Here is a 12,355-nt window from a genome sequence, read left to right on the forward strand (position 1 = left end):
AACTGCCATGAGTCTGACAAAGTCTAGCCTTCCTTTGAATACTGTGCAATATGGGTTACGCTAACATACATGACAATATAGGTCCATGATTCAGAGGTTTCCTAACAGATGTAATGTGTTTTCTAGCTGATAATATTCCCCACGGGGGAAACACATGTTCCCACTCTGTGGCATCTCCCTTATCACCAGTTTCCTCTTGCTGGTGGACATCCACAGATTTAAGAGCGGAACTATGCGGCCTACCTCTAGAAAAATAACTAAACATCATGAAAGAACGGTGTATACAATATATTACTAACGCAGTTGTAGCCAAGCGTTTTCCCACACTCAAAGGAAATATTTAGCTGCTTGCTCAAGTTCAAACAGTGCAAGATACATTAAGTGATTGTAACTGTAAATAAGCCATATCACAGAGACATAGACAATACGGTTCTTTACGACACAGCTGGGCTAGATTAGGCTCCCTTCATCTCATTTCATCTGCATCCTGTTTGCTTACCCCTACTGTAAACATTTTAATGATAAGTCATTAAATGATGATGAGAATGGTTCATTTCTTAACCGTTTATTAGAATGGATGTTGGAAAATTCAGGATATTCATTAGGAATCACTGATCTGTTAAGGAAAGAATGTCTATGGGAGAACTCGAGTGTTTGCCAGTATGAGGCATGTATAACTAATAAATAACCATAACCAAATAACCATAACTACGCAAGACTCGGGAGTTGTCTTACTTCCACTGTATTTTGGCACCCAGCGAACGTTTGGAGGTAGAAGGTTGATGTTGAAGTGCCTGCCGTCGAACGTGGCGCACTGCTCCTCGCGGAAGTCCTTCTTCACCTTGGAGCAGGGCTCGGAGCTGCAGGAGCGGAACTTCATCCGGCGGCCCACGCAGTACTTCCCCCCATTCCTCGGCCTGCAGGGGGAGAGAGAACAACCAGCACGGACAGCCGTCAATCGACACGAGTCGAGCCCTTTCTCCGACCCGAGAGCTTTCAAGCGGGCCCTGCCTCTCCTCCCTCCACGCCGTGAGGCTCTGCAAGCACACGTTCCTCGTCTGTCTTATGACTTTCAACAAGGCCGAGGCCTGCCCAGTCTAAAAGGCTCAAAGTGATATCATTACTATCTCATGCTCCAGTTGCCCTCAAGGATGTTCAAAGGGGGAATTTTTGAAAGGGGGGAGGGGGGGTGGGGTGGAGGTCGAGCTGATGGTCAGAAAAGGCTCGTATGCCTGCGTGTTTGTCAAGGTACACTGAGAGCTCGTCGGCTCCATTCACAGTCCAGTTGATGTTGCCTGACTACAAAGGCGCCACTTACACGGGTCGGTTGCACTCCCGCAAGGCGATCTTGATCCCGCCGCCGCAAGACCGAGAGCATGTTCCGAACGGGCTCCACGCGCCCCAGGCACCGTCCACGGGCGTGGCATCGTTCTCTTTGGCGATGCACAGGCCGTGCTTGCAGTGCTGCAAGGAATCAAATGAAAATTGAGACAAAAAAAATGAGACACTCAAAAGCTGTGGCATGTTTTGTTGAGTAGGTGCTGGCGGAGAAAATCTGAACCAAAACAGAGAAGCAAAGAAACATAAGCATCTGCAAATGAGCAAATCTGCCTTTTCCAAAGGAAATAATAAAAAAAAAGATCTGGTTTGTGGGATGAGATGTGTTTCATGTTAAGGGGGAGGACTGGCTTTCTTTAACGACCCAGCATCCACATTTAACAGCCTTCCTGATGTTCTGTGTGGAGTGGTGTGGGCTTTTTTTTTTTTTGGTGCAGAAATACAACGTGAAAACACAAACGGGCCCTCCAGCATGTGTTCAGTGGGATCCCCACAAGCCCACTTCACTTCAACAATCTTTCATGTCAGGTAAACACAGAGGAAGCGGAGGTCGGAAAAGTGGTTAATTAAAGCCTCTGTTTCGCCAAACACGGGAAGCCGTGTGAAGCCACTTCCCACAGCCTTATCAGCACTGTAAGCAACCCAGCGCCTGCGGCAATAAATCTTGACCTAAAACTTTCTACTGATTGGAGAAATAAAACGTAGGAGGTGGGGTAGGTGGAGTAGGTGGGGTTGAGTTTGATAGCACTTTCAGCACATGGGTACTGTATGCTCTAAGATTTACTGCACTTCTAATGTGGCTGTCTTCACATTAAAAAGACTATATTATGTAAGATAATTTACTGCTCAAATGTACTGCTTAATGTACTACAGTACTTGTGCAAGCTAGTTCGCTAATCTGAAAAAGACTTTTTGCACCCTGAGAGAAGACCATTTCTGAGGTGGGTGTGTGGGTGGTGAGATGACATCAAGTTTGCACCCTGCTTTTGTACGAGCAAAAAACAAAGCAAACAAATAATCAAACCCAAATAATATCACAAGACTATGTTTGTTTGTGTGCAATGTGCAATGTTAGTGTTTTGCAAGAATACGTCCTGGTCTCCTCCACACTTGCCTTGCCAGGGGAGCAGTCGGTCCCGTCCGCCCAGGGCATGTGATGGGTGCGGCAGCCGCGCTGCGCTCCCTCCGGGCTGGTGCACCACAGCCTGCGGCACTGGGTCTGGACAACATCCACACAACACACTGTTAGTGAGCCCCCCCTCCGCACTCTGCAAACTCCCATCCCCGCAAAACATCTCCGCTATGTATACCCAGCCATAACTCACGGGGTGTGCCTTCAAACAAGCGCCTTGAACTCAAAAAGCATCCGAAGCTGCCAGAGCAGGGAAACTGAGGGGAACTCTGAGGAACCCTACAAGGGGCGCGAGTGGCTAACAGCCTTATGTAAGTATGGCTCCAGTTGCTAAAACAGACATCACCCGCTCCAGTGCCCTGTAGTCCTTTGTTTTTCTGCTAAGGGCAGAGCCATGAGTAATACGCAACTTACGGCTAAGTGCTATTTGGGGGCTCGGCAGGTTTGGACGGAGTAACACGAAAACACGTCAGGTTAAAGGCCTCCACGCGGCCGCTTTCTCTTACCATATATGGGCACACCTGTGTTCCTGGCCCAAATATCAATTCACATTGTTTATTGACATTGTATATCCGCCCAGGCAGCTGCTGAGATAGGCTGTATGGTCGAGATATTGGCTCGTCAAGTAAGCACTCTCCATACCCTGTGCTGGTAAGAAACAAAAAGACAACAGCTTTGAGACAAGAGAACAACACAGACGAAAAGACACATTTTCAGTAGCAGAATGGCATGGAATACTCTAACAGAGACGTAACTTAACAACCTGAAAGGCTACTTGACCAGATCAACACACTAGGACTGATTACTGTTACAGATACTGTATTGTAAGTACCAGGTTCCATTTTTCTGTGAGAGAGGAGGAGAACCGGTACATACTCGAGGAACTCAGTGATGAATTTGCGGCTGCACTTGGACCACATCCAGGGGTTGGTGTAGTAGTTGAGCGTGGGTGCCATAACATGCTGCTGGTTCTTCACACCGTCCTCCTTACATTTGTTACTGTCGTCGTGGGGCATGTTGAACCTGTTAAAAAAAATAGAGGGGGCGGTGTGGGTGGGGTGGGGGGGGTTAAACACAGACTACACAGTGAGCCCACAGACTTTGCCACAATAAAGCTGCTTGACAGCTGTGCCTAGATCAGTTAATGGTTAAGGGACCTACATTTCTGTGATTAACGTTACTGAGTTAGAGAGAGGGGAGAGGGGGGGGGGATCAGCCTTTGGTCCTTGAGGGAAGAGAGGCACATGACGGCACTGAGTCTGACCGTGGCCGCGGGGCAGCAGACTGTTTGCGGAGGGAACCTACAGCACTGAGGCGTGCCGGCCAGCACTGTGTGTCCAGTGCAGTACAGTACAGTACAGTACCACAGCGCCAGCTACTCAGCGGCTAATCGCCCGCTCGCAGTGATGTCACCTCCTGACGCCGATAAGCACGGAATTCAAAAATCCCACCTTGTGCATGGTGGAGTGGAAGACCAAAAAAAAAAAAAACAAGAGCGAGAGAGGGGCATTTATTTAAAAGCACAGAAGCCAGTTGCCCCACTACAGTACAAGGCATTAACGCTCTCATCTGTTGTGTGGGTGTAATGTTGTGGGTGGCTTGACTGGCTTCTCTATTTATTTTTCCCTCCCTCTCCCGCTCCTTCTGACAAATCTGCCCGTGTATTTGGACTTGCAGCCATGATGAGGCGACTGTGTGTGAGCCCTTGTAGCATTCCACTAGGGGAGTTTACCTCAGCTTCGAGTTCAGCCAGTTAACTCTGACAGCCTAATATGGCTGGCTGACTGTGGCCTCTCACATTAGAGTGTGTGGGGGGACTAGGACGGAGTGGAGAGTGAAGTAGACTAAAAATGAGGAGATTTTGGAGATATTGTAATCCAGCAGACGACGTCGTTTTCCATTAAAGCTTTACTGAAGAGTCTACATTCATTGTGAGTTCTTGTCTAGTAGGATCTATAACACGACGCTGTTTCAAGAAGTGCTGTTTACGACAGATAACAATGTCTGACGTAAAAGACAGAGAGAGAGAGATAAACAATGAACACCATTGTGTGTGAGAGAGTTAAAATAGAGGGTATGACGGTGTGATGGGAATTAAATTACTGAGAACATTTGAAGGCAGACAAATGTGAAAGAAACGTGTAAAGAGAACGTGAGAGAGAGAGAGAGAGAGAGAGAGAGAGAGAGAGAGAGAGAGTGTCAAGAGTTCAGTGTAGAGAAAAGGTGATTTGAAAGAGCCTGGGCCCTGAATACTCACACATGGCCTAGTTCATGGGCAATGGTGAAAGCGGTGCTAAGTCCATTATCCTCGCTAATACTGCAGCTTCGGTATGGGTCACAAACAGTACCCAGCTCCGCAAGACCTGAAACCCACCATCATCGTCACCACCACCACCATCATCATCATCATCATCATCATAGTCATTCCCATCAGTAAAAACATAATTTTAGTATGATGCAAAAAAGACTTTTCTGGAAAGGCACCATACCTAAGGTATCACATTTGTCACGTGCACGACAGATGTCTTGTCTGAAAGGGAAAGGACATCACTGTGAGAAATACTGTACAGATGCACACTAACGGTGCAGTCAAACAGCTGGAGGATGAGGGGGGTAGCCTACCTCGTGATGAGGATTGCTGTGTCATGATGTGAGGGGTGGTTGTCGTCAGGGTGATTTTGACCCTGCTGCCATATGCAGAAGTTTTTTAAAGTGGTTTGTGCATTGAAAGACACCACGGGTCCGTCCTAAAGATCACAACAGCAAAACAGTTTTCACAGGCATAGGCTACATATGAATATATCATTTTCCAATACAAACACGAGTATTAACACTAAATTACTAGTGCATAGTGCAGTCTTACCAGCTCATTGTTTATAATAACTAACTTCACAATGACGATATGAATCAGATTTCCAATGCTAGGGTCCTTATATATGGAGGATACCTGTTGAAAAGATTTAGACATGGTCAGATACGGTGTAACATATACAGTACAATACATACATTACTACCTAATTACAGAGCTGATGCATCTTTCCCCTCTCACATGAGCATTAAGGATCTGCTATAGAAAAAAAAATGTTCAATTTAGCTGGAATGGAGTACAAGCGCTACTCCTTGTTGTTGAGATATTGGCTGTGCTGCTTGATCCTGTGCTGAATGCAGCCAGGATTAAAATATAGGTCAGGCTCGCCCCCCTGCACGCAAAGGCACAAATACTTTGAGCACGCTACACATGTAATATACCTGATGTTATTCTTTCGCATTCATCAAGACTGTCAGACGGGTCCACCTCATACTGCCCGGGGGGTTTGAAATTCCTCTCCTCCACAGTCCACCCCCACACACTACTCCCACCCACCCCAATGTTGACAAATAAGACAAATATCAAAGGGCCTTGAAAAGGAGCCTGTGGTCAGCGGGGCAGAACTTACAATGGACATGAGGGTGAGAATGTAGTGCTGGAGGTTGCTGCCGTGATGTTCCACCATTTTGCTGTCCGCAACCACCATGACTTCTACAAAGCGCGGATAGGAGAGGAAGCGCTTTGATCTCCTGTGAGGTCCTGAGTCACTGCTGTCGTTAGCCGCGTGCGTGTTTTCGCTCAAAGGGAAGGCATCGCCGAAGAGTCCAGTGCTCAGGCTCTCCAGGTCAGCCTGCATGCCAGTGGAAGGCCTCTTCTTCGCCTGGTCTTTGAGTCGCCTGTGTCTCTTTTTGTGACCTGGAAGACAGGTTGCAAGATGAGGACTCGAGACAGACACAGAACACTCCATTAGAACTGTCCCCAATCTGTTTTTACAGCTACCACAACCATAACCTTGACAATAAAACATAATATAAAGCTACAATCATAACACACAACTCAGACAGACAAACCAGAGTGAACTTGACAGGAACTCTCAGCACAGTAATTGGCTCATTCACACTTTTCCCTAAAACATATTTTTTCTTGCTGCTTTGTCAGCTGAAGGACCTTGCAACTGGCCTTGAATCTGCTATGTGTTTCCGTTTTTTTTTTCTGTATTTTCTTTAATAAGCTCAAAGAAGTTGCTGGTTAGGAGGTGTAGTTCCTTCATGGACTGTGAAAAAGTCTGTGAAAATCAGCTCTGGGGGTGGCATGGGGAGGGGGGCAGTTGGAGGTAAAGGGTCAAATTAGCTTGATACTTTGCCACTATCCAAAAATGAAGCAATACCCCCATATCTCTGAAATGACTGCAACTACTTCAAGTACAAATACTGATCTGTTTTCTGTCTAATAGTGGTGACTTACACAAAAGAACACTTTAATTTTCCCGAATTACAAAAGCTCTGTTCAACAAATAGTTTTGCGATGCAAAATTGTTTTTAAAAAGGAATACAATCGCATGATTGCAACAACAATGAAAGTTACTGTCCTGCTAATATGGAGGTACAAAAGGTCATTCATAAGAAGTCTCTCCGTCTTGAATAACTTTCTTGTCCAGAGTATTTGAGACTAAATATTTCCTCTACCTATCATAATATCAAAGGGATATCAAACTACACAAAGGCACCATTGAGGCCTATGAATACACTTCGATGTGCATGGCTGTCTTGCACACTCTCTCTCTCTCTCTCTCTCTTTCTCTCTCTCTCTCTCTCACACACACACACACACACAAACATATGCACGCACTCAAGCGCACGCGCACGCACACAAACACGCACACACACACACACACTCTCTCTCACACACACACACACACACACACACACACACACACACACACACACACACACACACACACACACACACACACACACACACACACACATTATCCACATTTATTTTCATAGGAGCAACTCTCCAAATGTTTGCAATAGGCACCATGCCACTATAATGCTGTTTGCAGCATGTCTTCATGGCATTCCTATCAGGCTTCCCCATCAGAGCAAAAGGAAGTCCAGAGTCAACAGCATTCTGCGGTAATGAACTGAGATCAGTGATATCAAGCAGCATTTCAAAACGCTTCTTTCCTGTGCAAGAGCACTTGAGTGCCTCCCTCTCCTCTGCCCTGCCACACATCAGAGGAGCCGGGCACATAGGACAGACACATAACCTGGAGGAGAGACCAGCAGAGAGCCATGTGCCTGATTGGTGTGAATGGCACCTTGCCCACCAACCAGCTGGCTCTGAGTCATGCTATAAATGGACCTGATCTGGGCCTCGTCCCGCACATCTGGGCCACATCTGAGCCAGATGCCTCTTAGAGTGATGACACATGGGGCAACCTCTGGGTCAGTGTTGCTGGGCAACCACAGAACTGGTTCCATGTGTTCTGATGTGATGATTATGAAAATGTGCCTACTGGTGATTAAAGCTCTCCAGGAAAAGATTGTTATCCAATATCGATGGCAATGTGCCAGAATCACAATAATCAGGAACATTGCTCAGCAAAATTGCTCAAAAGGTTGCCTCGTGTATCATCAGGCTCAGAGTCATGTTGCTGAATTGCATAAGGCAGCAGTGCCATGTCCCTGAATGCTCCAGGTTTTAATGGCAGGGTTCCCACCCTAAGTCAAATGTAAAATTCTGTGACTTTTCCTCGACTTATCCTTGACTGAAAAAAAAAACAAATAAATACCTGAGCAATAACCAGCTTAATAACCAGATAATAACCAATCCTGCGTGGAAATATATTTGTATTAATGTATGGCAAGATTTTAAACTGCTACAACACAATTTTCCCTCAACAATGATACAATTCCCTGACTGTCCATGTCTGGAATAGATTTTCCAAAATCCCATAATATTTCAGAAATTCCATGACCCGTGGGAACCCTGTAATGGTCATGGTATGGTTCAGCAAATGAAACACACCCACCCAACTGGTTTGAAGCAGACCAGTAAGTCTCGTTTATTGATTTGTTTGAGTTTCCTGTCACATTTTATATAGATGGTCTCTTATTTACTATCTGTCGATACCCTGTGAACATCAATCTATGGTTAAGGTTGGGTTTGGTTAAATGATAAGCTATGCAATGGTAACGACAACTGAATAGACAGAATCTGAATTTCAACAAAGTATCTATATGGTCTACATGCAGGGTAGTATCCAACAAAAGTCAGGTGAGTCGTTACTGAAACGAGTTTTTGTTTTACCTGAAGTCTCACATGCCTCATCCTCCCTCCCAGTCTTCTTGGGGGTATCCTTTCTATACACAATATGAGGTTTGTTGTGCTCTTCTTCATAATGTACACCATTGTAGCTATGAAGGGGCTCCACAAAATATTCCCCTTCGGGTGACCTGAAAGTGCCAAGCTTGGGAGAAAAAAAATGCAGGAAAGGATACTATTTCAATTCACAGATGTAGCTTTGAAGTCATGGCTAGATCTAAAAGGTAGAGTTAATAACATTTGTCACTGAAGGAGAAAAGGCTATGTGTGTGGGCTTGTATACACTACTAAGGCTATGCAAGAAAAAGAAAATACATTTCAGACTAGTGATTGTTATCAGAAAATTGTTTGCATTAACCTTTCTAATGTTTTAGTGTGTCTCACTGAGACTGTTTGAAATAAATCTTTACAATCTATTGAACAAACATAACATGGACTCATGTAACATGTGGCATCTACTTCACACATTATTTGTAAATATATATTGCTGATAACTCACAGGAGGGTAAGAAGGAATGCTAATTCGGACATTATTTGGGATTAAGGCTTAACTGTTCATTGCATAAAACAGTGTGTTAATAATAGGCTATAGATTTTGGCATTGTGCAACTGCTGTAAGAACACAAACACGAATTGGAATGCATTATCTCCATAGATGGCAAACTACTTCCTGATTGAAATTCTTCAAAAATGGAAATACGGACCGCCCTCCCGAAGACCAACCCACCCCAACTTTCAGCAGGTAAACAATCTCATGCTGCGCAACAACACTGTCCATCTGACAAACCGTTAACTCTAGCGACATAAACAGCCAGAATTATTGTACAGTGGAATCTGATCTGGTCTGGACTACTGCTATTCCTACAATTCTTGCGGTAAAAGGTGAGTGATATGCGCTTATTATTGTTCCAACATCTACAGCATGAAATAAATAGACAACACACACCGAATCAGAGCCAAAAGGCATTCTAAGTGACGTTTCCATCTTTCAGATTCCGCTACTTTTACTCTGTACTATAGTCACTGAAAATCCAAAACAGCCAAAAAATCCACACCCAGTGCACATCTAAGCCAGGAAATCTGGTATCTTGATATATCTCAATAATTTTATATAAAAAAGAGCAAGTGATATGGTCTGTAGCCTACCATGTAACATAGACACATCATTCGTATACAATCAATCATGACAAATAATTGATATTTAAAAGTACGCAACTTCATCATGTTGTTTGTTTTGTCTAACTTCCTCATTGCGTATGGATTTGCTGGATTACACTGTGCCTGCCAAAATTGGACATTAATGACGTCAACACGCCCGACGCAGCTGAGGCACTGTGTGCGTAAGAGACGTCGTACCGCGCTAAATGAGCGTCCTTCCAAACTAAATCAGCAGGCTACGTTTAATTTATGAAGTTGGGCTTACAGATATGCTGATGACAAAAAAAATCAACAACAACAAAAATATGTGTGGCAATGAACACCCAAAGGGAGAAGAGATCATACAAAGTGGTTTAGCAGGTTTCATTAAAACCATGATGATTGAGGTACCAGCCTTTGCTATAATAACATTGTTAGAACAATTGACGCATTCGAGTAATAACAACAATATGATGTTCTGGTAAGTAGAAAATGTTTCAGCAATATTACATCACTGTCTGTGCCCAACTGGAAGGTCTACATGCTGCAGAACTCCCTGTGCTCTTATGTTCATTAGCTTCATGATAGGCTATCAATTTGGAGATAGCCGTATCCAAACTCACCAAACCGGAGCAGAGGCTGATAACTGCGGTGTGCTCCGGGTCTGCATTCACATGTCCTCGGTAGAAGCAGTGCTGATAGTCAGTCTCTTCCTCCTCCCCCTCTTGTGAGAATTCCGTTAGGTTACCACTGTTGGGTAGTCCGAGTATCGTGACAGTGTAAAGTGGCGCAATAAATCCCGACTCAAGTGTGAGGTTGAGTTCATAATTCTGTCCAAAAGCAGATATGCGATAATGGATGGTCGGTGAGGCCCACTGATCAACACTGTTATCCACTGGTGAATCAATACTCCGCTTTTTCCGTTTGAAGTGTATACTTGTAGGTAGTCTGTCACCAGCTTCATCCACTCTTGTTGGAGTGAAAATCTCGTATGCACCGAGTGCGTTTGCTGAAGGTGGGAATTGTTATTAGACCATTACTGTAAGGCAGACTTGAATAAGTTAACATATGAGTAGACTATAACTGACTATTCACAAGAGTTTAAAGAAGTCTACCGGCGGTATACTACTAGAGGAAAATGCACATGCATGGGGTTATTATGGTAACTGTAGCCTACAGGTTGTCACGTTATAAAAACAGGTTGTAGTTTTATAAATTAGACCACGTGAATTAAGGAGCCAAATGTAGCCTATAATCGCTGTCATTCAGAATGCTTACTCTTAAACTCAGTTGCTGATCATGTGCTCTGCTGATCCTGGAGAAAGTCATTCATTCTCAGCACCCGGTTACCGTGTAACCGACAGTGAATTGAAGCATACAAAACGGCAAAAATAATCCAAGACTAAAATATCTGTATACCTTCAATAAAATATCTTACCTTTTCTTGAGCTCAACAAATGTCTCCCTGTTGTTGATGCATCCACAATCAACAAGTCAGGGAGAATGGTAAGAAATCCTAAACCCCAGAAGAGCACATGCATGATTGTCCACGGTTAGACAGAAAGCAGCACGCCCGAATACACTCTCCGTCTCTGGCCGTGCTACGGTCACTCGGGCTCTCCGCCGCTGGAATCCAACTGTCGAGAGTGCCTCCCTCATCCAAAGCGTCTACCTTCTACTTTTCTGATGTGAGTTCCGTGGCGATAACATGCGCTTGGTCGGTAAGTGCCCGCGGATCCCTTGGCGAACATGCATACTGTAAAAAGGGGGTCGATGTACGGACAACTGTGGTGGGCTTCCCTTACTCACACAGATCACTTAGCTGAAGAGCCTGGGCGGGATTACTAGTCAAGGCAGTGGAAGGTACATTACTCTGCCAAACACGCCTCTTACTTAATAAAGCCACTCCTGTTTCATACTACAACATACTATACTTCAGCACATACTATTTGGCCACTTGCCATCCAGCCATCGCTTATCTCGTTTGCATGATCCAAACAAGTGAATGTATCGTTGGCATTTTGTGTGTTTGGTGGTGGCTTTGTAGTTGAAATGTAGTGACTGGATCAGTTGGAAGTTTCCTTAAATACAAAAATATAAATAAAATAACCTATCGTGCGGCTGTACACTTTCAGCAATGTTTCAGGTGTAACTGCGATTATATGCCACATAATGTTTCTCCTCTGACCTAGAAACGCTTACAATGATTCGGCGCTCTCCTTGGTGACTCCTAGATTACGTTCTCTGGAGATGTGCTACTGCGTCCTTAGAGAGACTTATGTAATTGCTGATTTCCCAGCCCATATAATGACTTCCCCTTTCCCAAAGTCTTGTGATTCAATGACAGAACAATTAAAATACGGAGGTCCAAATCTCGCCCCCCCGACCCCCCTCCCACACACACGCACTCAGGGGGTAAGGGTGCGTTTCTGTGCGCAAAATAGTTAATGCAACGCACGCGTTCTACCGTGCACACTTTTTACACGGATGAGATTGCACATGGTCTGAAAGTGAATTAGAGCTGATTTCTCTAACTGGCAGCAAGTACGTTCTACCTACACGGAATACATGTCCTAGGAGTGGTTATTATGCCATGTTTAACTAGCCTA

The 12,355-nt window shown here is 44.7% G+C and overlaps 1 protein-coding gene across 1 annotated transcript in view; it reads right to left on the reverse strand.

Moving 5' to 3' along the window:
• Window positions 1–11,287, reverse strand: part of adamts9 (ADAM metallopeptidase with thrombospondin type 1 motif, 9) — a 28,171-nt gene extending 16,884 nt beyond the window's left edge. Inside the window, exons 1-13 of the mRNA XM_062544954.1 lie at window positions 11,185–11,287; window positions 10,370–10,755; window positions 8,595–8,754; window positions 5,908–6,194; window positions 5,334–5,417; window positions 5,093–5,217; window positions 4,960–5,000; window positions 4,728–4,833; window positions 3,347–3,493; window positions 2,977–3,118; window positions 2,453–2,557; window positions 1,319–1,464; window positions 736–917 (exon numbers count right to left, since the gene is read on the reverse strand). Coding sequence (XP_062400938.1) covers window positions 736–917; window positions 1,319–1,464; window positions 2,453–2,557; window positions 2,977–3,118; window positions 3,347–3,493; window positions 4,728–4,833; window positions 4,960–5,000; window positions 5,093–5,217; window positions 5,334–5,417; window positions 5,908–6,194; window positions 8,595–8,754; window positions 10,370–10,755; window positions 11,185–11,287 — 2,014 coding nt within the window. The remainder of the gene's footprint in view (window positions 1–735; window positions 918–1,318; window positions 1,465–2,452; window positions 2,558–2,976; window positions 3,119–3,346; window positions 3,494–4,727; window positions 4,834–4,959; window positions 5,001–5,092; window positions 5,218–5,333; window positions 5,418–5,907; window positions 6,195–8,594; window positions 8,755–10,369; window positions 10,756–11,184) is intronic.
• Between the last annotated feature and the right edge of the window lie 1,068 nt (window positions 11,288–12,355).

This window comes from Sardina pilchardus, chromosome 9, assembly GCF_963854185.1.
Source record: "Sardina pilchardus chromosome 9, fSarPil1.1, whole genome shotgun sequence".
NCBI lineage: Eukaryota > Metazoa > Chordata > Actinopteri > Clupeiformes > Clupeidae > Sardina > Sardina pilchardus.